The 26839-nt window shown below is 36.6% G+C and overlaps 2 protein-coding genes across 5 annotated transcripts; both read left to right on the top strand.

Moving 5' to 3' along the window:
• Positions 1-135: 135 nt before the first annotated feature.
• LOC306857703 (putative E3 ubiquitin-protein ligase MGRN1) lies at positions 136-9921 on the top strand. 4 transcript variants are annotated; one of them, XM_079397787.1, is made up of 18 exons: positions 136-218; positions 634-1115; positions 1570-1688; positions 1826-1914; positions 2043-2189; positions 2586-2703; positions 2880-2946; positions 3057-3100; positions 3875-3922; positions 4089-4157; positions 4297-4456; positions 5635-5747; positions 6173-6384; positions 6470-6584; positions 7296-7341; positions 7557-7673; positions 8712-8754; positions 9112-9920. In XM_079397787.1, the coding sequence occupies exons 2-17, from the start codon at positions 1028-1030 to the stop codon at positions 8747-8749; spliced, it is 1590 nt and encodes a 529-aa protein (XP_079253913.1). In that variant the 5' UTR covers positions 136-218; positions 634-1027; the 3' UTR covers positions 8750-8754; positions 9112-9920. The 4 variants fall into 4 exon arrangements, 2 of the variants coding, with proteins under 2 accessions (XP_079253913.1, XP_079253912.1); XR_013783133.1 differs by lacking the exon at positions 136-218 and having other exon boundaries at positions 6173-6365; positions 6449-6584; XR_013783132.1 differs by lacking the exons at positions 136-218; positions 8712-8754 and having other exon boundaries at positions 6173-6365; positions 6449-6584.
• Positions 9922-11224: 1303 nt separating this feature from the next.
• LOC306857715 (forkhead box protein J1-B) lies at positions 11225-14743 on the top strand. The gene is made up of 2 exons (XM_079397824.1): positions 11225-12011; positions 13255-14743. The coding sequence occupies exons 1-2, from the start codon at positions 11466-11468 to the stop codon at positions 14050-14052; spliced, it is 1344 nt and encodes a 447-aa protein (XP_079253950.1). The 5' UTR covers positions 11225-11465; the 3' UTR covers positions 14053-14743.
• Positions 14744-26839: the final 12096 nt, after the last annotated feature.

Below are 26839 nucleotides of genomic sequence, written 5' to 3'. Positions count from 1 at the left end.
GACGATTTTTCTTATACAATTTGACAATATCCAATCCTAAACAAAGAAAAGGCATATATAAACTACGCGACAAGGATAAGAGTGGCTCTTTAACCGCCGAAACTACATTTCCCGTCATGCAACGCTTTGTTTGTTAGGTTCTAGAAGGCAGAATTTATGAATGACGGTCGTTCCCGTCCAATTCCCATTCGAGCTATGCCACTACCTTCCCAAATATGGTAAACAAATCTTCCAACACCAATTAAATCACTAGCATCTTAACAGAAGACACCCTGATGTACTTTAGCGCAGTCCTTTGTTATGGTAACTGTAAGCATATGATGCTTTTACATGACGTTGCTTTTAATAACAGCGCGTGACTGCGCTTGCTAAAACTATATGCTTTGACTACAAAAAAAAAGCATCACGTCTTAAACACAAATACGGAATACAAAATATATAATTATATCATTGTGCTCGATCCATATATGATATTCGTTTGGGTGTTATAAAATAAGATTTTGGAATCATCGATATTGGAATTGTGAATCATAAACATAACTCATTGTATGTCCATGATAATTCATTAAAAAGCCTTTAGTGCCGAATTAATGTTTCTTTTAAGCTTTTGTGGTGTGCCTATCTTCTGTTTAGGTCAACTGAGACCCCGACGGACTGTAGACTGTAGTACAACATATCCCAATATCCTTTGCTCTCAGAAAATCCCATCTCGCGAGAGTAACGTTATGGGTTCCTCAGAAGAGAGTCTTTTCCAATAGTCTTGTGTTTGTTTTTATTTTGTTTACCGATTAAACGTCGTTTATTTGGCGTCTACTCGCGAGTTATCTGATTTTACACAAGTCACTTTGTTTTATAGAAGAGCTAAAACGTAGAAACAAAAGTTGATTTCTTTTGTTCGCAGTTCTTTTTGTCGCCAGAGATGGGAATGTATCCATAGCGGAGGAAGCAAACCGTATCCAGCTAACTGTCCAAACAAATCTTCCTTTATCCACATATATCGGTCTTCAGCAGCCATTTACACTCAAACATGGGTTCAATACTGAGCAGGAGGATTGCTGGGGTTGAAGACATCGATATTCAAGCCAATTCGGCGTACAGATATCCCCCCAAATCAGGTAAAATGTCATTTAAGTAAAGTGTTGACAAGCGTTAGCCTCATTACGAAGTCTAATGTAGTGTGCATTTTTACCATTTTTGGTGTCACTCATGGACCGTCAACATATTATTTATGTTTGTTACTTTTTGTAAAAAAAAAAAAAAAAAAAAAAAAAAAACATTTATTCACAGAATTTCTCATGCTTCTGCTGTTTAAATTTACTTTGGCAGTGACTTAGAAAAGAAAAGATATACTAGACAATATATAGAATATATAGATAGATATGCAGAAAAGGTATACAAGATAATAATAATTATATATATATATATATATATATATATATATATATATATATATATATAAATAAGATCATTTGATGTCCTCATGGATGAATTAAAACATCATCCTGTGTCAACTTTGTCTAATGACCACATCCATCCCAGATAATAATCTACCAAATGTCTTTTTTGCAGGAAATTATTTCACTAGCCATTTTTTCATGGGAGGAGAAAAGTTTGACACACCCCATCCAGAGGGATATCTTTTTGGAGAAAATATGGATTTGAATTTCTTAGGCAACAGACCTGTGCAGGTGACAAAATGAAACAACCTCTCAAAACTTTACGAGTTTGACACTTTGTCTTTTTCATACATACATTTTGGTCCTATTTGGCCTTAAATACCAAAGCTGTTTCTAGATTATGAGAAAAAACACATAATTCTCCACAGTTTCCCTATGTGACCCCCGCACCGCATGAGCCTGTGAAGACGCTGAGGAGTTTGGTGAACATCAGAAAGGATTCTTTACGACTTGTCAGGTAAATTGTCATTAGTGTCATGCTTGAAGGGGCTGCTGATGGTGCCACAATATGGAATATATTCTGAAATAAGAAAGAAATGTGTGGCGGTTTGACAACCAACTTCTGTTTTTCAATTTTTTTTGCAGGTATAAGGATGATTCTGACAGCACACCAGAGGATACAGGAGATCCCAGGGTTCTCTACAGTGTTGAATTCTGCTTTGATACTGATGCCAGAGTGGCTATTACATTGTACTGTCAGGCGTTTGAGGAGTTTGCCAATGGGATGGCAATGTAAGTTTCCACTGAGTAGTACATTGGGTAAAGGTTCTGCAGTTGAATGATGCTAAATCACTGTGCGTGTGGTGTGCGCTTTTGTAACTAAGTGAATTTCTTTTAGAGGAAAAGGATTAGATGATAATTAGAAGTTTCTTGTGATTGATAGCCTCACTTGCACCATTTGAGTCCAAAAAACATAACCCACTGGCATCTAGACAACATCTCTCCTGGCAACTTAATTCTTTCCTTGGAAACAGTGGTACAATTATCCCTTGGTCTATATAAAGATATAAAGATTAAGCCCTTTTACATAGGTCACTGTGTCTTCATGCACATTATTAGTAATTGACACCCTCAGGTATGCTGAGATGTGATTTGTTGGTGATAATCACTACAATTTTCTTTTTAAAGATACAGCCCCAAGAGCCCTTCAATGGTGTCTGAGACGGTCCATTATAAGAGAGGGATAAATCAGCTATTTTCTCTGCCATCCTTCAAGATTGATTTCACCAAATGGAAACCTGAAGAGGTATGATTTTCTAAGATTACATTTCTTTAGATGCTTAGATCTTTAGATGCTCATCAAGGCCTTTGTGCTGTGAAGACTTTCTAAAAGAATAATGTTTTTAAAAACAAATGTGAATAGTTAGGTGTGGTGTATTTTTAGAAATAAACATTGAAATATTTCTGTAATTTTTTGTTTAGCTGAACTTTGATCTGGACAAAGGCGTTTTCCCTTTGGTGGTCCAAGCAATAGTGGATGATGGAGATGGTTGGTGAAAAATTTTGATCATAAAAAATATAATCGGTTAGAGTTATGTAATAGCATTACATACTGTTGTCTCACAAAACACTGCGTTTGCTGTGCGTTTTCTGTTACAGACGTCACCGGGCATGCACATGTTCTCTTGGCAGCTTTTGAAAGGGTGTGTATTTCTTGAGATTCGTTTTATGCTCATGCTCATGTGAAATGTCAGCTGAAAGCTTGCAAGCATTCGGTCATGTTTTGTAACACTGAATAACATTGAGTAACTCATTAACCAGGCAGGGTTTTATAGAGTCTGGATAGTTTGAGATTCATGGTTCACATGATCATGGAAAACCTGGAATGTGGGTTTGAAATTTAAAAATTGTGATTTTTCAGGCTCTTAGAAGTCATGGTCAAAAAAATCTAAAACCCTCAATTTTGTAGCCAATGTAGAAAATGAAAGTAGACAGAATTAACATCATTTCGCCTTATTACATAGAACAAAAGTTCCCACAGAAAGCGTCATGAAGAGCGTCATACATTTTTATTAGCACAGCATAATCAGACTAATATATCAAGAAATGTTTAAAAGTAACACGTTAATCTGTTTTCATTCATTTAGGAACTATAAAGTACTGCTTTTAACACATAAAAAAAAAAGCTTTCATTCAATTTTAATCACTGTTTTGATATAACTATGATGTTAAATGTTGCCTTTAAAGAGTAGACGAGAAAGAGGTCAAAAAAATAAAATGTGTTTTTCCAAGCAGTGCTAATGTTAAGAATGGAAATGAGCAGAGATTTCTTCACTGGCCTTTTTCCGAGAGTGAATTTGATTTCTCATATTCACAGACTTTTCTAAGACTTAGACTTTTCTTACCAGCTCGTGAGGTTGTTTTTATAATATTAATAATATATATATATATATATATATATATATGTTCCCTTACAGCATGCTGATGGCAGTTTCTCAGTGAAGCCTTTGAAACAGAAGCAAATCGTAAGTATTTTTGTTGCTCATTATTAAATGGAAGGGTCTGATATTTGTGCTCATTTTCCAGTATATCTGTGATTGTGGCTGTATGATTGTTTCTTAATTGGATTCTGTGCTGTGATGATTCCCATGCCAGTAATCTGCATTTACGTATAGCATGCTCATCCTTTAGGTGGACCGTGTGAGCTATCTGCTGCAGGAGATTTACGGCATTGAAAACCGGAACAATCAGGAGACAAAGGTAAATCATGTCGCTACACTAGAGAATTTAGGGCAGATGAGATATGTGGACAACTAGTAACACAATATCCATCCTGCCTTTTTCTGTCTCTGATTTCATGTACTATTTCACAGTGTTTTGTTTGGTCTTCTCTCTTCAGTCCACAGAGGATGAGAACAGTGACAACAGCAACGAGTGTGTGGTTTGTTTATCAGACCTGCGTGACACACTTATTCTCCCTTGCAGGCACCTGTGTCTGTGCAATGCCTGTGCTGACACACTGCGTTACCAGGCCAACAACTGCCCTATCTGCAGACTGCGTAAGTACTCATTAATCAACGCCTGAGCTTCCCGTATTGTTCCTCCATTATTATTCAGATTTGTTCCGCTAAGTGAGCCGAACCTTTAAAGTGGGTATATGGCCATAAAGATAAAAGCCTGAGTGATGATTTTTTTAATCCAATATGTACTGATTTACCATTGTGCTTTTATTACCCTTTTTTATTGTTCTTAGTGATGAATAGTCACTAGTGCATCACTGATCACTTATGCAGTGCAGATCATGTGACTGTGGAAGAATAGTGCCATCTGCTGGGGATGTCATGTAATAATGATTATTTGGTTTATGTGAAGTAATAGACATCAGATAATTTTTAGTGGATTTATATTTGTTACATGTTTAAGTTTTTTCTGAGGAAAATTTCTGAAAAGAACACATTTCCTTGTTGTGTAATTTAAAGGAATAGTTAACCCAAACATGAAAATTTGCTGAAAATGAACACATTTAAATGAACTGATTTGGAGAAATATAGTATTACATCACTTGCTTATCAATAGATCCTTTGAAGTGAATAAGTGCCGTCAGAATGAGAGTTTGTAATTCATCATTAAGATTAATGTTGGGGGGTTTTGAAATGAGAGGACAACAAGGGAGTGATTTTTCATCGTTTTTATGGATTATGGACTGGTATTTTGGCCAGAATTTACAGTTTTAATATCTTAATGATATTAAACAGGACATTAATTGATGGACTGGAGGTGTGTCAATTGCTTGTGACATTTTTATCAGCTGTTTAAATTGTCATTCTGACGGTACCCATTCACTGCAGACAGAGGATCCATCAGTAAGCAATTGATGTAATGCTAAATTTCTCCAAATCTATTCTTGTGTGGCCTGAGGGTAAATTTTTTAGCAATTTTTCATTCCTTGAAGGAGAAACATGCTAATGAGAAACTATAAGCAACAGGACTATGTTTTGTGTACTTGTGTAAAGTGTTTCTGCCCTATAGATCATCTTCACTGAGAGAATGTGCACTGATTTTGCTTCGACAGTAAGACCAGCTGTGCAAATATTTACCTCCTTTTTTGTAGCCAAATGAATCTTGGAACGTTTAATCTGCAGTGTGAGGATGCAGCACCTGTGTTTGTTTATGCACAGTGCACTTGTTTGTATCCTTTTTCCTCATCTGACCTTTCTTTCACCTTTCGCTGCCCCAGCATTCAGAGCCCTGCTCCAGATTCGAGCTGTGAGGAAGAAAACAGCTGCCACTCTCTCACCAGTTTCCTTTAGCCCAGTGCTGTCCCAGAGCTCTGACCATACTGAGCATTCGGTAAAGTTCATGTTTCATCTTGTACTCTAATTATTAATACATCATGGATCCTTTTCCACTGTGTTGCTACAGTAGTATTGATTTTGTCCACTGGAATCGTGCTTCGCATTTGACTCCAGTACAGTTATGAATGGTATTTCAGGTTTTCAGTGGCTCATAAACTCCTCATTTCAAACATCCAATATGTTGGACAAATTTGTTTTAAATTTTTTGTTTTTCCTTTTTTTTTTAACAGTAAAAATATTAATATTCTAAAAAATATTATTACAATTTAAAAATGTTTTCTGTTTGAATATGTTTTAAAATGTGTAAGTCAAACAACATAACTTTCAAAAATATAAGACCTCTAAATTCTTTTGATTCTACATGGCAATAAGTCAGAAGTTTACTAACAACACACTTTTTTTTTTTCTGGTGAATCTCAGAATGCCGACAACATCCCTCCTGGCTATGAGCCCGTCTCACTGCTGGAAGCCCTGAATGGGGTGCAACCCGTGTCCCCTTCAATCCCATCAGCACCTCTCTATGAGGAGATCCAGTTTTCTGGGGAGATGGGGGATCCCCTTAACCTGACTGGACGGCAGCAGAACGCAGATACCACATCAGTGAAGGGCAAAGGTAGCAAGTCACCAGATGGGTAAGTCCCTATTGTGAAAATCCTAAGTCTGAAAATCCTCAAATAATGTTTTTCTTTTTTCCAGTGAAATGTGTCATGTTTCCAGGTCTACACGTTCTCCCTCATCCCCAATACAGGAGGAGGAAGATGAGGAGAGGATGTCAGAGCTCTCTGATGCCCAGCCTCAGTCTGTTCTGCCCTGTAGTCTCAGACCTACTGAGGTCAGCCACTATCAAGTTCTTCCCTGTACTTCCCTGAAATGATGCCCACTGACAAGCCAGTAAATGGTAACACTTTATTTTAAGGTGTAGTTACACATGTACATGTAGTAATAAGAGTATAGTATAGTAATAACAGTAAATCATACAAAATTACAAGCAACTAACTCTAAAATAGACCTTAACCCTATAGAAGTAGTTCTCAACTCTAGCCCTCGATGTCCACTTTCTTGCTGATTTTCACTCCAACATGCCCTATAGTAATTTAGTAATAATAGTTCATTAATATTGCACAGTACTGTGTAATTACATCATAACAACGTCACCTTGAAATAAAGTGTAACCCAGTGAGCCGATGGCTTTCTTTTAACCGTGTACTTAAAGGCGAGCAGGTACTATTATGTTTTATGAAGAGTTTTCTAACTCTTGGTCTTGAAATTACCTGTCTGAGTGCCTGTGGCATAAATAAACCATACAATAGTTTCTTCACAAATGTATTTCTTGGAAACATTCATTATGCTTGTGTGTGACTCGTGGCATGGATGAGCTGACTGTGTAACTCTGGATTAGTTTGCATAGATCTGCGGGATTTACCTGGTTGCACGCGATTGATAAAGAAATGCAAACTAGTAAACAACCTACACTGTCGTTTCTGCTTATCATTTCCCACAACCTATAAACCCCCCCAGCTCATTCTAGTTTATTTCCCAACAGCCCACAGTAGAGGGTGTGTCCACCAAACCTGCCTTCCCAAATTCAGGTTAGCAAACTTGATTTTCAATTCAAGTATTTCATGTCCGTGTTGCAAATAATATGGCTAGCAGCAATAAAAAATATATACATTATGTAGTATATAATACTGTATGATAGAAAATATATATAATATGAACATTCTGACAGACTTGCATCCTCTCAGGCTTTGGTTGTGTTACCAGTGATGGAGAACAAACCATGTTAATCATGTCATGTTGGCAGTTTCAGAGAGCAGATCCCTGGGTGTGTCTGTGAGTGAAATCCTACAGGACTGTCACAGTGAGCGCAGCAGCCTGAGCCAGACAGAAAGTGACCCCTCAGCAGATCTGGCCCTGCCTGGTGAGTCAGTACCCCACAATCCTGACGCCCCCATGAAGTCTTCCAAAACTCCTTATGTAGGAATAGTTCCTTTTGAGTCCTTTTTCGAGGGTGGGGTGTCTTTTACGCCCTGAAAAGCCTTTGTACTGTTGACTTTGAGAAAATGCAAAAAAGCAAAGTTGGAGCAAGCTAATTTTTCAGTATGTTTGGCAGAACTGATGCTGTGCTGTGTGAACCTTCTCTGTTAATATTACTTCCTTGCTCAGCTATTTCTACCAAGTAAAGCTTCTGTTTAAATGTTTTCATTTTTTTGAAAAAAAAATCTCAAGTACATCAAGATGTTCTTAATAAGGGTGTAAATATTTTCTCTGATAATTTGATTCTTGAGATAAAATCATGAAATCTGAAATTTTATAATTCTATTCATTTTATTTTAAAATATATTCTTTGAAAATGTTTCAGCTACAATTGCGATTTGATTAAATGTTATTTTTTTATTGTATTATACAAGTAAGTTTTGTAATTAAATATAACTTAATAACATAGTACACAGCGTTTATATTTTGAATAAGAAATATTTTATTATAGTATTTAAATGTAACTAGTAATTAAATCAGATGTTAAATTCCAAAAATGCTTTGAGTTTTTATTTTACATGTAACTACGAAGAATATATCTTGTGCTATTGTAGTCCATTTTCACCACATAAGAATAAAAACAACAAAAAACTATTTAGTTAAATCATAATAATAACATAAACACTCCTAATTACGAGATACTAAGTCATTATTATAAGTCAAATGTAAAAAAGACTAATTCATTATGACAAAATTTTTTGGTAATTACACTTTTGGTAATCTCAATTTCAACTTTTAGAATTCTGATTTACTATGCCGTAATTTTGATTTATGATTTACCAAAGCATGATATTTCTCCCCTTTATGTGGCAGAAATGGACTTCCATGCTGGTTCTGTGTGTCTAATGCATGTCTAATTCTGTGCTGTCTCCTAACCCTCTCTCTTTCTTACTCTAACTCGGCTTGCTCTTAACACACATAGCGTCTGAGTCATGGTCCACTGCTGTAGAGGAATGTTGACTCTGGTAGGTGACCAATGTCATGAATATTTCTTTCTTTTTACTGGTTTTCAATTTTTCTACCAGTAGCTGTGTAAGAGTCAGTTCATAAGTTATTTATAAGTCACATGCAAACGCATTACATTACCAAAAGTAATGCAATGCACACCTTTTCATACTATATGTCCTGATAGATACTTCACAATCTGGTCCAGCATTTTAAAACGGATGTAATTAAAGAAAATTCATATGTAATCCCAACTGGCCTGCAAAACTAATTTTAACCATAAGATCATGAGGAAAAATTAGTTCAGTTAAATCTGTCCAAACTTGAAGTGAACATTCTCCTTCATTCACACTCCACCTGTCTTCACATTTCCTCAGGGTCATCAGAGTCCATAGAAAGCCTGAAGAGTCAGAGCACCAGCAGCTCCAGTCAGCCCCTGCTCTGCCTCCCCAGCACCCTGCGCATGGAAGATGAGCGGCTCCCTTCATAAACACCCCCTGCTGTGCCAGTTTCGTCAATCCGCTGTTTCAAATCAAACTATTCCCATTCCAGCACACTGTTGTTCATGAATGCTACCCTGTCTCAATTAAGACAATTACTTCTTGAGTACCACATCAAAGCCATGTAGTGAAGAGTCCAAGACATTTCACTGTGTAATAGAAACATGATACAAAATCTTCAAAAAAAAAAAAAAAAAAGTCATTTATAAGACGGTCATAGCTTTTGCTTTGAGAGTTCAGAAATTTTGATCAACTCAAATTAATTGAATGGATGCTCAGTCTTTGAAGTATGCAGCTTCATGGTGATTTATGACTTTGTACTTTTTTTTTTTTTAAATAATCAGCAAATGAACACTAAGTGCATCAGATTGCAGTATGATACGGACGCATAGTATAATCAGTTATCCAGTTGAAGTAGGCATCTACGTCAGTATCTTATATATTTGTTTTGTGCCTAATAGTACTGTGTGGCTGTCCCTTCGTCCTCTCGTTGAAATCTACAAAGTGGGAAGCTGTAGCACTTCTTGAAGCTTTAATGAGTAGTTTATAGTGGGATCTGCCATGATTTACAGTGGCATATCTGATGCTTTTTAGTGAATTCACTGCTGCTTATCTATGTCAGGCACCTTTAAAAGTTATGTATATTTGTATGTAGTCAAATCGTTTTATCATAAAGTGTTGTGCACAAATATGAGTCACTGTGGTTATTTATTTAAAGGCATAAATTCCAGCATAAATCCTAATTCCAATAGCTACCATAAAGAAATCTAGAAATTAAGCAATGTCTAGTTACTAAAATAAATGCAGTTCATTGAACTTTGTGTCCATTGAAGAATCCTCAAAAATATTTAGTAACGCTGTTTTTGATAATAATCATTATCAATCATTGATAATAACTGAGCGTCAATTTAGCATATTAGAATGATTTCTGAAGGAACATGATGCTGAAGACTGGAGTAATGGCTGTTGAACATTATATAAAAATTAATTTTGTTTTTCTTTTACATTGTGATAATATTTCACAATATTTCTGTTTTACTGTATTTTTAAATAAATATCATCTTGGTTAGACTTCTTTCACAAAACCTTTTTTTTTTTAAATTGTCATTAAATTATCACACATATAGTCAGCTGAGCTTAGTGTAGAGACCGTATTTAGCCAGATGGTGGCAGTATGTTCACTCCTTAGAATTAGAATTAAATTTAGTCAGACGAAACACCTGTAGTTTATGCTGTAGTTACACTAATCACCTGAAATATTTGAACTCAAATACAGAGACTATTTTTTTGTGGGTTTACTCAGCCTAACGGCTATACGAAGGACAATATGGTGTGTAAGCCAGTGCTTTGAGAGGGCAGAGGTCTCCTCCTCAGGCGGGATGAGTGGCGCGCTCCTTTTATTGCACGCCACTATTTTCATTTGTGCGCCTTTTCTAAACTCTGGCGCGCGCGCATAGTTTATTACAACGACTTTCTAACGACTCACTCCAGGCATGTAGCAAAGTTAAAAGGAAATATGACGTCGAGAAAGAATTTAAAAAATGATAACGATGCTGCTGCTGATGATAATAATAATAATAATAATAATGGATAAAACGCAAAAACATTAATGCATCAGTTGCATTTGAATCAAGTAATATGTGTCAATTTACGAGGTTTAAAATATAATAATTTAATACATTTCTATAATTGCAAGAAAATGGGTACCTGTCACATTTCACGCGCATGTGTGCTTGAGTACACTCCTCGCGAGGGACAATGACATGTTCAACTCTGGAGCTCTCAGCCAATCAGAGAGCGTCAACGTTTAAAGGGCTATTAAGAAACAGGCAAAACGGCGGAGTGCAAAGCCTACATCTCATTTCTGTCGTTTTCTTTCGCCTATGAAATAGTAAATGTGTTTCTATATGGCTTTCTTGAAGACAGGATTGGAATGAGACTTTTGCGCAGTAGATATCAGGACATGTCTGAGTTTGTGGATGCTGCACTTGTTGCACTGAGGCGAATCTAACGCTAACGGACTGAGAGAAATTCACCGTTACCGACGAGGTCTTCGGCGTGTTTTCATTTCGCAGGTAACGTTAGGCATTCATTTTCAACCTTGTGGTGGATTACACGCTTCTAAAATACACTTTTTTGTTAAATTGTTATCAACCGTTATTTTTGAAATTTCAAGCAACGCTGTCTGCTTTACAGATCTGTATCTTCAAAAACACTAAACCGTGCCCACGATGCCAGTGTTAATGAGTCCAGAGATAGCGAATAAATTAAAAGAGAAATGGATGATGCTTCATCCGGAGGATCAGGACAATGTCAGCGGCTCGGTTCACTTTGACGACAGTCTCACCAGTCTACACTGGCTGCAGAACTTCTCCATCCTCAGTGCCAATCCTGAGCGGACTCCCAGCTGCCATCCGCAACACATCTTCTACCACAAAAACCAGCTGGGGGGCACCGACTCGCCCTCCAGCCCACCTGCTGGAGATACCGCGGCCACAGGGATGCCACAAACACCTGGGAATCCCACAACGTCCTGCAGCAGTTTGGCGAATTCATACGCGCTCCAGCAAGCGGGACACTACATAACGGCGCAAACAAATCCGTCTGAGGAAATAGACTATAAAACAAACCGCCATGTGAAGCCACCCTATTCATATGCCACTCTGATTTGCATGGCAATGCAAGCTAGCAACAAAACCAAAATCACTCTGTCAGCCATATACAGCTGGATCACGGAGAATTTCTGCTACTACAGATACGCGGAGCCAAGTTGGCAGGTATCTTCACCGATCATTTATTTATCTTTGAGAATCACTTAATGTTTTTTTTTAACTTAATGGTTCCGTATCTATAGATTTTTTTAAGTAGAGAAAGAGAACCTGCATTTTTTTGTGCAACAGGTGCACCGACCATAATAAGATTATTCCTAACGATTCAGGTTTTCTAACGATTCTTTTAGTTCTTTTGTGGGGAAAACAGAAATACGATTCTTTCGATTAAAATGATCGTATTCAGTCTCTTGCTAAACTAGATTTTTTTTTCAGATTTTCATTTTCAATTTCAATTTTCATACCAGATATAACAAAGTTATGCACCTCTTATAAGAAGTGTTTACTTTTTAAACTTTTTGAATCAAACAACAAAAATAACTCATGGTTCAATTCATTCATTTTCAAGGTTTTCGATTCTTTTAAAAACGGCTCAAAAGACTACTACAAGACTACATTTGTATCTCTGTATGTTTCTGATTCACTATAATAGAACCAGCTCATAAGAGTCATTCGTTTGTGAATCCTTCAATATGTGTATATCTGTATGTTTCTGATTTACTGAAAACAACCGATTCATAAGAGTCAGTAGTTCAGCACTCACACTACACTTGTAGCTCTGTATATTTCTGATTCTCACTAAAATCGGACCACACATGTTTCTGATTCACCCAAAAGGACCAATTCATAAGATCTATTCATCCGTGGATCAAAATGACACTATTAACTGGTATTAGTCAACTATACCAGAACTATACCAAAACAGACCTGTGCACTCATCTATACTTAAGCTAGGGTGATTGATGATGGAAGCTGAGACCACTATACCCAAGAGCACTAGGTTTCCTGAGGCCTCCTTCCATAATGAGGGATCCTTAAGGGAGATCTTACGGATCATGTGAAACTAGGAGCGCTGCATTACTAGAGAGCCTTGGCCTTATTCACCGCATATCTACTTGTGTACACGCAACATTCCCCTCCCCCATTTGTCTCTGTCACACACAGTGAGCCAATGAAATAGGACACCTCTACCTGATGCACAGTGGGATTTTATAGGAAGCTTTATGCGTGCCGTCTTCTTCTATTGGAAGTCTAAAACCCTAAAAAACAAAAAAAACATCACGTGGATTCTACATTCAAACAGTTCAATTAAATTTGCATAATCATTTTTATAATTAAAATATAAATATTAAAAACCTGCTATTCTTGTTCTTAACTCTCAAATAAATCGATTTTTCTCCTTTTCTTTCAGAATTCAATCCGTCATAACTTGTCCCTGAACAAGTGCTTCATGAAAGTGCCCAGGCAGAAAGACGAGCCAGGAAAAGGAGGCTTTTGGCAAATCGACCCGCAGTACGCTGACATGTTTGTCAATGGCGTTTTCAAACGGCGGCGAATGCCTGCCACAAGCTTCAATACCCAAAGACAGAGCAAAATGTTATCCTCTCCCAGCTCCTCGTACGGCTCTCAGTGCAACCAGACCAGCCAACAAATGGGAATGGGCCACTTCCAAGGACCTGTCCCAGGAAACAAACGCAAGCAAGTCTTCCCCAAACGAGGCAGCAAGCTGGCCAGAGTCTCCAAGAGCCCCCTGTTTACCACCGACATCAAAACCTCAGACGTACTGAGAGGAGATTTTGACCTGGCGTCTGTTTTTGACGATGTGCTAAGTGGGAATGACAGCACATTTGAGGATTTGGATATCAACACAGCGCTGAGCTCGCTGGGATGCGAGATGGAGCTATCTTTACAGAACCAGCATGGGCCTGGCTACAGCAATGAGGACGAACAGGCTTGTGCTTACCTAGAGACGAACGGCATGATGGGATGCAACATGGAGGACTTTCACCAACAGCACCACCAGCAAGTACAGGTCCATCCGCAATATTATGAGGGAATGTTCACAGATCAGGTTCACCAGCATCAACACCCTTGGGAGATTAAAGAGGAAGTCCAAGCCATCCCACTTACCTTGGATCATGCCTATGGGCTTTGTGAGGGATTCTTCTCTGAGATGCAACTCTGGGAAAGAGCAGAGTCCTATCTGTGAACACATCTGAATGCATATGCACTGTCTTTGCTCGTCTGAAGACCTATTGACTTTTGTTTTGCTACATTAGCATAATGAATTACTGAGGATGTGAGAGGTTATATGTAATTATTCTTTGTACTTCTTTTGCATTTTGTAAGAACCTATACTGATTCATTTATAATCAGCCTTGATCTTTGAATTCTTGATTTTGAGATGGATAAATATTGTTATGGGACAAGTGTAGTTATTTAGGAGTGACTTATTGATTCATCAATCTAATATATTCATCTTAGTTTACTTGATATTTTAGGTAATGTCATGCATTATATAAGTCTAACAAAAATAAATAAAAATCACATATTTGAGGGAAAAGGGATGCAACAAGCCAAAGTGCTTCACTAAATCATTTCCAGAGACAAAAGCCCGCACAAGCACTTTGAAACTCACTTTGTTGCCCAGTGATTTAGCCTCATAATTTATTTTCTCTTTTTTATGATAATCTATGAGAGTGCAAAGTGTCCCACAAGTGCTCTCCTATACGTTTCGAAATGTAATGTATTAGTCTCAGATTTACCATGAACTGTGGGTGGCAATCTTACGAGGCAATGACTGTTCTAGAAGTGTACTTGTATCGATTCTTTGAGAAATGGACTAAAACATGCAACGTGAAACAAAATATATTCTGTACTTGAATAAAAAGATCAATCTGTACATTTTTCAGTCTGTTGCTTTTGAATTTTGCATGTGATGAGTTCTTTATATACTTATTAAATATATACTTATTAAATAAATTGACATTGTTTCCTTAGCAGTATGTTTGCGTTTTTAAAAATCTTTATATTTAAAAATATAAATGCTTCATCATCATCATTCATTCATTCATTTAAAAAATAAATAAAAATTCTGTTCCTCAAAATTCCACATACATGTTTTTGTTCATTTAAAGCCATTATTAGAATAATAAGCATTCTCTAAACGTTTAAATTATGTATGGCCATCGCCTTTGAGAATTGATACACTTTTTGATCAATTGATCAGTTTTTAGAAACAGCGCAATTTTAAGTACTTCACAAACTACACAGTTGCAGTTCACAGACTCTACAATTTAGCCAATCAAGGCAAAGATTTCCTAATAACTTCCCATTGACTATTGTGTTGTAGTAAGATTGTATTTTGATTGATTTGGTTGTTACTCATTTCAGTTCCTCCTAAATCCAAAAAAAAAGCCCCTTCACACCACATATATTCAAATGGGAATCCATCTTGTCTCTTTTCACATGGTTATTTGTGATGTATTGTCAGAACGGTTTGATTATTAACAAGGAAAATACTGCAAAAACATGCCCAGACTGGCCCGCATTCCTCAAATCGCAGTAAGTTTTGCTTATACAAATAACTCCAGTATTGTTAAGCTTCACAACACACTATCAGAAAAAAAGGTACTAAAGCTGTCACTGGGGCAGTACCTTTTCAAAAGGTGCTTTTGTACCTTTTATGTACTAATATGTGCCTTTAAGGTATTAATATGGACCCTTTGGTACAAAAGTGTACCTTTTGAAAAAGTATCACCCCAGTGACAGCTTTTGTACCTTTTCTTCTGAGTGCAGATGTTTGCATAGACTGACCTTTACTCTTTACATCAGCATGAGGTGTCAAGCATGTCTAAATTGACAATTACTGGTATATAGGCTGGTCTATAAACTGTCAGTGGTTTAGTATAGTTTCTAGTATAGATTATAGTTTGTATAATCTATACTAATGAAAGGCGTTCCGATGGAGCAGTCAGGCGAGTAGCCAAGAAATGCATGTTTTAGTTACTTGTGTTTTATTTTCTTTCAAGTTAATTTCCTTGCTGTGCCTCCCACCTTAAAAAATCCAGCTGACTTGAATATCTGTGAAAATCCATTGCATTTGAGGCAAAAAATAATACTTTCACACTTAAAATCTCTTTTTAATGAAAAAGAAAAAAGGAAAGGGAGGATTAGTCGATTTCATCAGCTCTGCCTCCTTCTGTTGGAGGTTATGTGTAGAGACCCTTCTGAATCTGTGGAGTAATTCACATTCCTTGAACATCAGGGAAAAGCAGGAATGGTAATCCAAACTAGCTGTGCCCCACAATGCCATGGTCATGGCAAGGGCACATATTCATACACATACATACATCCAGCAACCAGTAAGTGAACCTCTGCAGTTCATTCAGTTTTCACCACAATAGCACACTTTGAGTCCCTGCGGACGTGACAGAGGTGCGTTAGTGCCAGGATTGCGGTGTAGACAGGGTGAGAGGGGAGATGTGGGGGCGAGATGCATGTGTGCTTCTCAGGGGATGGGGTTTTGTGGAGGAGGATGGGAGAACTCCTTGACTCTGGAGATAACATTATCTCCCCAGAGGCAGAGACTCCTGCCTGTATTTACACGAGTGCTGTCGCCGCTCCGGCCCCGCATACAGACCTGTCAGCTGGAACAAGGACAGCTGTCACTGTGGAGCATCACCACGCTGCTTCATGTCCCCCCGGGCACTGCTGGCAGCCCCTGATTACAGGTGTTATGTGGGCATGTCAGCCAGATCACACAGAGAGATGTGTCAGCCATTCTGCTGGAAAAGTCAGCAAAACACTGACCTCAGCACTCAATGTGTGCATTTTTCACCCTGAAATCTATTTGAAAATCATGTGTGGATCATATCAAATTCATATTTTGGTCAATGACATGTTGCTCATTTTTTTGTTTGTTTGATCTATTCATTTATTGAACAATTCTTTAAATGATACATAAAATGACAAAAATACTCTTCTGGTTTTAACTTTTCTATTAAATTTAAATTTGATATTATTATGGAGACAACAAGTTAAAAAAAAAGTCCTGTTTTGTCCTGATATCACCATAAAGTGAAAAAAAGCCTTATTAAAAGATTGAATTAAGATTACCTTATTGAAAGCTTTTGCAAGTTTAAGTAATTTGGCATAATCTTTCATTATTACTTTTTAGAAAAATAAATAAATAATAAACAAATGAACAAAACTGCTTGTCTGTTGGCCACCAAATCAAAGTCAAGAGAATATATATATATATATATTTGTATTTTTTTTTTTTTGGGGGGGGGCGGGGATTTTGTCTCTTATGTTCACATATATATATATATATACACACATACACACAAAGTTTTATGATAGACTTCAATAAATCTCTTAAAATAGGAAAACGATTTTTTTTCTTATCTAAAGTTTTTTTTTTAAACCTGTTGTGAGTTGATTATTTCATCAATAATTTTCTAATTTTGTTTAATGATTCCAGTCTCTGTACTTTTCTCTCTAGTCTATTACAATGATGCATGAATGTGTAGAACCATAATGAAAGCTGCATCATGTGTTTTGAACAACTATATTTAATGATTGCACTAACAACTAAACAGTGAAACTTGTGTGTGGGTGATCTAAAGTAATGTTCCTATGATATTTCTTAATAAATTAGTATTTTGAACCAATGCTTCTGCAAATGCAAGGCTTCTTTAAAGATATGAACACAATGTGCAAAGTTTTGAGCATTGGACAGACTGTATGTTTAATCTTGTCATTTTACATTATTGACACACTATTTTCCTTTTTTGATATTGTGCAGTTGCTTTGACACAATTTGCATTGTTAAAAGTGCTATATAAATAAAGGTGACGACTTGACTTGTGTTACAAATAATGACTGTTTTGAGTTTTGTGTCTAGAGTTTTGACATGAAGGTTCTGTTATTTGTGTAAAAATAATAGTAAAAAACCTGTAATAGTTCTTGATTTGGCCATTTATTTCATTTTGTATACCTAATATTTTGCTAATATTATCAGGCATCCTACTGACTTTCTCACACTGAAGGCTCTTTATATACAGTACATACAGTATACTCACATAAGGGCCATATATAGCATAACTGCTTAACTGGTTGTCTCTTCTCAAAAAGTCAACTATATTTTCTCCCAGCTCTGTCTATTAAATGTGACTAAGGCATGATAATATAAACATCATGATTTTCCGTAAAGCTGCCTTGAAACAATGTACATTGGGAAAAGTGCTACACGAATAAATTTGACTTGACTTGATGGTATCATTTCATCCTGGGCTTTTTTATGAATTCCTTTTATACATTCAAAGCATGCAAAGACTTGTTTTTTTGGGGGGGGGGTAATTTTGCTGCCTTTTCATGAGTCACAGATGTAGCCAATGAACAGTTGGAATACATAGAGCCCCCATAAAGACTTACATTCGCTATGCCTAATCTTATTTAAAGCTTTACTAAACTAAACAAACCCTTTCATTCCAGGCTGGATTGGCCAGTGGTCACCAACAGAACAAGGTTAAAGGGCAAAGGTAATAAAATGACTCTTATCTCATTGAACTACAGAGCAGTTAGTGGGATGATGTTTTCTGATGGATCTGTGTCAGTGATAATGGGGCAATTAATTGTGACTTTTGGTGCACTTGAGCACACCACATCAAAAAACAATCATAATGTTGCTATGAGTGTAAAAACGAATTAGAAAATAGTTAGAAGATTAGAAACTTAATATGGTTTGTAACAAATACCTTGCCAAAAGCCTCATAAATACAAATAATAAATAGTTTGCAATAGAGAATTTTTTTATGTTGTTGAAAGAAGAAAAAAAAAGTTATATTTTGAAACATTATTACAATTTTAAATATATATAGCTAAATGCAGGCTTGGTGAGCATAAATAACGTCTTTCAAAAACATTTAAAAATCTTAATTATTAATTCCTAACTTTTAATCAATATTGTATTTATAATATGTTTATGCTTACTATTTTGCTTAATACATTTTAATATAAAAAAATATTTTAATGCTTTGTTGTCTTCACTTCCTTCAGTAAAACCAGTTAAGAATCACTAATCTAGTGAATATATGTTAAAAACGTATTATTTTACAATCAGTTGTACTTTCACTTGTGATTTTATTTGAAACAGGCCAGTTGTGTTACCTGTACATCGCCGTTACAATTGCCAGCTTTACTTTGTGCTTCTTGATGCGCTAATTTGATTGATTGTGTGGAAACCCGAAAATAGGCACACATCGCAATAAACTGCTACGCTGTGCGTCTCTTTGGGATGAGGCCCTTTCACTGATGTCTGAACGAATGGAGATGCTATTAGTGGACACTTGAGAGGGGTGAAGAGCCCATCAGAGGTCGCCTTGCATGCAGATATTGAACAGCCTTATTTTATCTTCTAAATTTATCCGTGTGTATATACAGATATGCAGATTTATGTGTAGATAAAATGTAGATTTACCTTACTCAGTGGCAGTTTGACTGGGGAGCAATAACCCATGATTAATTTCTGATGCGAAATAATGTGACTGCATTATGAAGACATAATGTTTTCGCAGGTTATTGGCTGTGGAAGTCATATGAAATGATTTATCATATTGATTTATCTTAACTGTGCTTAAATTCATGCAGCAGACAGAAAGAGCATTTCACAAATGCAGCGTACCAAAAATATGGCTCGCTGGGTACGAGCCACAACCGTGATTGGAATGCAGAATTAGTCAACACAGTCCTCCTAAATGTCACTCCTGCCTGCTCCTTTCATTTCTTCTCCATATCCTTTGTGGGTTGCTATAAAGCATGGTGCAGGCCCAGGATGGGTTGGCAGGGTGGCTGGTGAAAAGCATTCCTCAGGGGTTCCTTAGATCTCTGTGGCTGAGCGAGAGAGAGCAGCCAGAGGGCAGAGTGTCGGGACGCCCAGAACCAGAGGCAGTGCCCTGGAGCCCGGCCACACACACTGCCCCATGCCAGCGAGCAAAGACAGAAAACAAATGCAGTGCCATTCTCTGAATTTATTTACCACCTAACCAGCTCGCTCAGACTGGAGAGATATTTTGTGCCTTTAGTTTGGCGATATTGAACTGTGAATTATTGCAGAATCACTCAGAGTTTACCACAAGTGCCTGATATCTCTGGATCCTATTAAGGGATAAATCAGTGAAAATTGAAAATTACTCATCCTCCATGTCATTCCAAATCCTTATGACCTTTTTTTTCTGTGGAACACAAAAGGAGATGTTTTGAAGAATGTTTGCACTGCTCTTTTCCATACAATGAAAATGGATGGGGAGAAAACATGAAAACACCACAGAAGCATCAACACAGAAGTCAACTAAGCACTATATGAAACATATTTTCTGAATAGAAATGAAAATATTGGTTAAAAAAAAAGTATCAGGGATTTCCACCACATGACATTTTACAAACTGAACTAACCTTGTCTCGTCATCCGCTGGAACGCCGCTTTCTCGTATTTGCGTGTATGACAGCTAGGAAGCTAAATTAACTGTAAAGTTGTAAATATGGATATTTTTCTGGATATGGATAAAATTTGGACTACTATCCACTGCCATTATAAAGCTTGGAAGAGTCAGGACATTTTTTAATGTAACTCCAATTATATTCATATGAAAAAAGAAAGTCATATAGGATTGCTTGAGGGTGAATAAATCATGGGGTAATTCTTTTTTTGGGGTGAACTCTCCCTTTAAGTTTTTTTTTTTTTAAAGCAATTGCATTTAATTATTTTCATGAGGTTTTTTATTCTTCACTAAATAATGACAAATATTAAATTGAATTAATACAGAAACAGGGACAGAATAGAATAAATAGGACAGAAAACCGAGTGCCATAACTGACCCAAGTCCTTGAAAGTTATACGTTTAAAAAGACATAAGCATGAATAAACAATGAGTTTTATTTTTAGGAGAACTATTTTCTACAGCTATATCAGGTGATTAACTAGCGTTTCATTATGCCTTTGTCTGTTTGCATGGTCCATGATTTTGTCAGTATTTTGTTTTTTTTGCACCCTCAGATTCCAGATATTCAAATAGTTGTATCTCGGCCAAATATTGTCCTATCCTAACAAACCATACATCAATGGAAAGCTTATTTATTTAAAAAAAATTACTGGTTACCAGTCCAGGGTCACATATGTCCTCTTTTAGGCCTAACCCTTATTTTGCTCACTCTCTCTCTCTCATTGTTTATAGATTATTTACCCCTTCACAACTTAAGTAAATAATTAGTCAATTTGATGCTGTTAAAGCCAAATAGTACCTTAATTTTTTTGGATCGCAAAAGAAGACATTATTTAAAAATATGCTTGCACTTGCACCAGAGAGCGCTGGACATTCACTCCCCCCACCTACAATTCCTGCCAGCCGGAGACTCGAACCTGCAACCTTTGGATCACGAGTCCAACTCGACTAACCATTAGGCCACGACTTCCCACAAAATTTTGAGCAGTGAGTAAACATTTGACGCTCTCCAGAACACAAATACACACTGGAGCATTTGCCAGATATGTTTCGCCAATATCAGATGGGGCCCCCTGATTCCCCGGGGCCCTAAGTGGCCGCTCACCTCACTTATTGGTTAAGTCCGCCCCTGCTTATATGATTAGTTGTGCTATATAGCCTTGTGCATGCTCGTATGTAGCACTTTTTAAACTGCCTTTATCCCTTTCTCATTAAAGCCAGCTGCATGTCATTGCTTCTCCTTAATCACATACTGCAGTGATCTCGTCTCCATCACCTGCCTGCTGGGTTGGCCCTGTTCAAACTCTCTCCTCCTACACTGTCTGGCCGAGTGGGCCGCGAGCAAATCTCATTTGCTTTAGCACTCACACTAAATCAGTGAGAGAAATAGCACCTGATTGCATAAGCATGACTCCACACAGGGAAATGTGAGCCTTGGTCTCCGACACCTCCATCGAACGTGTCGCTCCTCTCCTTCATAATTGATGACTGACCCGCGCATTGCGTGTACGGGCTCCGTGCCGAGATGAGGTGTCCAGAAGCTTAAATGAGCTTGACACTTGGCTCAGAACTAAAGCCCACAATGTATTGTCTCCTTTGAGTCCAGCTAATTGAGTGCAGTTATAGATTAGCTTTTTGACCGGGAACAGTTGTAATCTTTGTTTCTTTGTGTGTGTGTCTGTGTTAATGTCTGTAATTCAGTGGTGTTTTAAAAAACTATTTATCTCAAAAATGTATATAATGTTCTTACATTTCTCTACTTAAAATCTGTGTAAATTAATGCAGAGTACTAAGAGCCTTTTTGTTACAACCCTGTTATGAGTTGGAATGCTTTAAAAGATTTACAAGGTAACATTTTGTACAGTTATTTTGGTAAAATCAAATGTTTACAATTATTAGTTTGCTAACTAAATCCCATTTAATTTTAAGCATTTTATTATAACAAGAAGAAAGTTATTGAACAAAAACAAAACAAAGGCAAACATTAAAAAAGTTTTTTTTTTTTTTTTTACTGTAGTTCCTTTACATTTGTACAGAGACACAGATTGTGATTTCACCCTTGTTGCTAATTTGGGTAGCACTTTATTTTACAGTGTCCTTGTTAAACACATTACATGTATTATCTATTATAATAACAATAATTGATGCATGCAAGTAAGTAACCCTAAAATAAACCCTAATCCTAACCCTATCATATAGTTAATTAATATTACTCAGTACTTAAATATATAATTACACTGTAACAAGGACATCTTAAAATAAAGTATAACCCTATTTTGTAGCTGGTAAAACAACTCATGCCATGTTACAACCATCCTCAGTCTCCCTATATTAGACTTGGAGTCATTCTGTTTTAAGAATCCTTTCAAAACATCTGGTGTTTTGTGGTATTAAGATTTGAAATAAATCTCAACAAATAATCCGATTTTTTCTTTCTAGGCACCTGCACAGTAAGACCCCCAGTGTTAGTGAATTTATCTTATGGCCATAGGTGATGTAGTTTGACATTTGTCATTGAGCTGCAGTTGTTTTCCTGTTTGCTGAAAGATTTCTTCTTTCGAGGTGCATAAAAGCTCTCTGGAGATACATCATTTGTATGTACATACACCCCTGTGGCCGTAAGAATGCTATGGGACTCAGTGCTTTTGGGAAAAGAGTCGTGTTATGTCATCTAGATAAAAAAAAATGTAAAAACATCAGTTCAGAAAATAAGCTCTCCTTCCGTGACAATCAAGAGCTTATAATGGCAATGTGTGTGTGTGTAAGTGAATTATTAATCAAATAATATTAATCACTCTGTTCGTGATGTTCCCGTCCGTTTGCTGAACTGAGCCTCGGGTGCAAGCAGCGCACAGCTGATGAGTAAATGCAGTAAATTAGGTTATAAAACTGCTAGCGCTCACAGCTGAATCAGAGAGATGGTGCAGATATACTTGCTGATACCTGAGAGATGGGAAGAGCAAACATCAGCCTATTCCTGTAGACCAGCACTACCACCAGGGCTTCATTAAAACTGATTGGACCCACAGGGACCACACCTGTTCCGGGCAGGTTGGGATACACACACACACACACACTCTGTGGCTTCAGCTTTCAGGGGAACTGGGTTAATACACTGCAAATACATAATCAGGAGAACACGAGTGCTCTGGATTCTCAGAAGCAGTGGGAATCTCTGGAAGCTTATATTCCCTGCACTTCCATGCGTGTGCTTCCATACTCCCCTGGCTTCCGGTAATCAAGCTGACAGCAGGTGAATATAGGGGGTACAGGTCACATGACACCCTTCGTGAATACTAGTGCAATAGTGTTCAATAGAGAAAAATATCCTGCTCAAATTTTCTACATATTTTTCAAATAAATGTAGGATGGCACACAATTGTTCAAATAGCCTACTGGATATATTTATTATGACATTTTTTAAAAGCCATTTTTGTGTACATAAAATGATAGTTCACACCAAATGCCAATAAAAGCAATTGGATCAGTGTGTTAACCCTGTTGGATGAAAATTGTGATCATTAACTTACCTTCATGTTGTTCCAAATCCGTAGACTTTCTGCCTTCTACACTGTAAATATTGTTTGTGCTGCCTTAACATTTCAATTTTAGTCAACTTGAAATGTTAAGTTGCAGCCTATTAAGTGACTACTTGGATATTAGAGTTATCTCAACAAGTTAAATCTGGGAAATTTATTCTAATGCAAAATTTTAAGTTGTGATAGCTAATTGCAACGATCCTTTTTTTTTTCTTTTTTTCTTTTTTACTGTGGAAAACAAAATAATATATTTTGAACAAGGCCTCAGTGAAAGTCAGTATTGTTCAACGTTGGACCTTCAAAATATCTTCATGTGTTCCATACAGGTCCGCAACAAATGATGAAAGAATTTTCCCTTTAACACATGGATTCACATACTACATACAGTCATAAGCACAGCCAAACGCACAGTCAGTGCAATAGTACAGTAGGACAGAACTGAACACCTCTGACGACTCAGAGCCTTCTAATTGGGCCCAGGAGGACTGAGGTGGATAATAGTTCTCCTGCGGGACGGAGATGAGAAGTAGAGGGGGAGAAAGACAGAGCAGAGAAATATATTGGGAGTGTGATTTGTGTGTACCCGTGTGTTAAGTACTGAACTGTTTATAATTAAATACATATTGTTTAACAACACACCAGAGTGACAAGAAAGAAAAATATTACTGTAGGCATTTGAGTGGAACACAAACACAGGGTCAAAGTGTTACTGTAACTGGCTTACCATAATACCAGCTTGTATTTGTTTGTGGTGATAAATGTGCTATCTTTTAGCTTGACTGGTAGAGCATGCAGGGCTTGATTCCCAGGGAACACGCACACTGATAAAATTTATGCCCTGTAGGTTGCTTTGCTTAACAGTGTCTGCCAAACAAATTGAACATACTTTGCATTTGGCACACATGATAGCACATATAATATATACAATAAATTGTTGGTTCAGGATCAAGGCCGATATGGGTCTTATTCTGGTCCCATTCCCCATAAACTTTCATGTCTTTTCTGTAATACATCAAAGGCCAAATAAAGTATACTTTTACTTTATTATAATTACAAATTATACTTTTATACATTTTTTTCCCCAGTAATTATATATTGCATTTACATTTAGTCATTTAGCAGACGCTTTTATCCAAAGCGACTCACAAATGAGGACATTAGAAGCAATCAAAACCAACAAAATAGCAACAACATGCAAGTGCTATTACAAGTCTTGGTTTGCCTAACGCAGTACATGTAGAAAGGTTTTTTTTTAATATTGTTTATAAGAAACAAGTATATAGAATAGAAAAAAGAAAGCTAGTGTTAGTTTTACAAGAAAAGCTAACAGTTAGAGAATAAATATGCAATTGATAGAGGGTCAAATGTGTTTGTGTGTTTTATAAATAAAAAGAAGACAGATAGATAAAATAAAATTAAAATAGAGAGTGCTAGAGTTAGAGGGTCAAATAAAGATACAGACCTATACATATGAGTGCAAAAAAAAAAAATACAAATATTAAATTAAAAAATAAAAATAAAAAAAAATAAAAAATCAACCAGTGTCACAGGACAACATTCAACCTTGTTTGAAAACATAACTTAATATACTTAGATATTTTTTTATGGTTGTTTGTTTACTGGAGACAAAGAAACTAAATAATTGTTTTGTTTTTGTTCTCTGCTGTGTGATTTTTTTTACAGCAACAATATCTAAACAGATTAAAAACAAGATAAATTCACTTGATTTTAAAAGATAATAAGACTTGTTTTATAGAATATATTGACATTTACTTTTTTATTGTGTTTTAAAGAGACAGTATACACAAAAATAAATGATTGTTTACTTACTCTCATGTCGTTCCAAAACGTAAAGACTTTCTTTCTTTTGTGAAACAGAAAAGAAGTTATTTTGATAAAAGTTTTTGTGCATACAGTGGAAGGCATCCTAAACAGTCTGGTTACCAACATTCTTCAAAATATCTTCTTTTATGTGCCACAGAAGAAATAAAGTCATACAGGTTTGAAAAAATGACATGAAGGTGAGTAAATTATAACAGAAGCATCATTTTTGGGTCATATCTTCAAGGATGAACCCTGATAAATGTTGACCGATTTTATTTTGTTTAGATTTTAAAACAAGCAAAAAACCAGAACAGCAAGAAAAATAAATGTAATTCAATGCATACAACATCTTACACAATGTTGCTTTAAGGTAAATTGGTATTAGCTATGGTTTTGAAGCTTAGTTGTACCAATACAAATATCAGTTTCATTTCTGACAGTCAATGAATGTGAATTTAATAATGTCAATACATTTGAAGTACTACATGGCAAAAAAATGCCAAGGTTTACTTTTCACTATATATGCTCTGTCAATGGCTGAAGGGGCCTGTGATGCTGAAATGTCTTTGTGGGCTTTGCAGGTTTGTTGCACAGATGCATAATTAGAGGACAGGGCATAGAAGGATGGGTAAGGAGGGGAGAAAATAATAGTCCTGTGGGCCCTTTACTTTCCAGTGACAGCTTTCATAGAGGACAGCTACACGTCACTCACTCTGACCAGGTAAGATTGTCCATTGAAACAGAATGCCATGTGGTCTGAACCAATGCCAGTTATCTGCTGCATAAGAAAAACCGAAAGAACAGTGTGTATAGAAGAAGACAGAACCACCACAGCTTTAGCAAAAGAGTTTAAAGACCATCCAAGTTCTGTCATTAAACTGCTAACACCACAGCAGTTGTCCTTACTATGGGAATCAAAAGATTCAGCAAAACAACTGCGACATATTTGAGCCAACAAGCTGAAATCGACAAAGCAGCCATTGACTAAGATGCAGTTTTGTTGTTCTGACATGCGTGTTTTGTTCATCTAGTTCTGTAAAAGCAGCAGTTCCAGGACATTTGAAAGTGTAGATTCACACTCTTCAATTCAGAGAGGACTATGGGACAGCTCTGTTCTTCATAATGAGAC

This window comes from Barbus barbus (genome assembly GCF_936440315.1).
Source record: "Barbus barbus genome assembly, chromosome: 38".
NCBI classification, from domain to species: Eukaryota; Metazoa; Chordata; class Actinopteri; order Cypriniformes; family Cyprinidae; genus Barbus; species Barbus barbus.
Note: the sequence above shows the minus strand (reverse complement) of the source record. Positions and strands in the feature narration are given on the sequence as shown.

Coding starts and splice junctions, on each gene's coding strand:
- LOC306857703 (XM_079397786.1), top strand. CDS start 1,028: ATGGGTTCAATACTGAGCAGGAGGATTGCTGGGGTTGAAGACATCGAT. Junction 1,689..1,825: donor TAGGCAACAGACCTGTGCAG/GTGACAAAATGA, acceptor AATTCTCCACAG/TTTCCCTATGTGACCCCCGC. Junction 5,748..6,172: donor CTGACCATACTGAGCATTCG/GTAAAGTTCATG, acceptor GGTGAATCTCAG/AATGCCGACAACATCCCTCC.
- LOC306857715 (XM_079397824.1), top strand. CDS start 11,466: ATGCCAGTGTTAATGAGTCCAGAGATAGCGAATAAATTAAAAGAGAAA. Junction 12,012..13,254: donor ACGCGGAGCCAAGTTGGCAG/GTATCTTCACCG, acceptor CTTTTCTTTCAG/AATTCAATCCGTCATAACTT.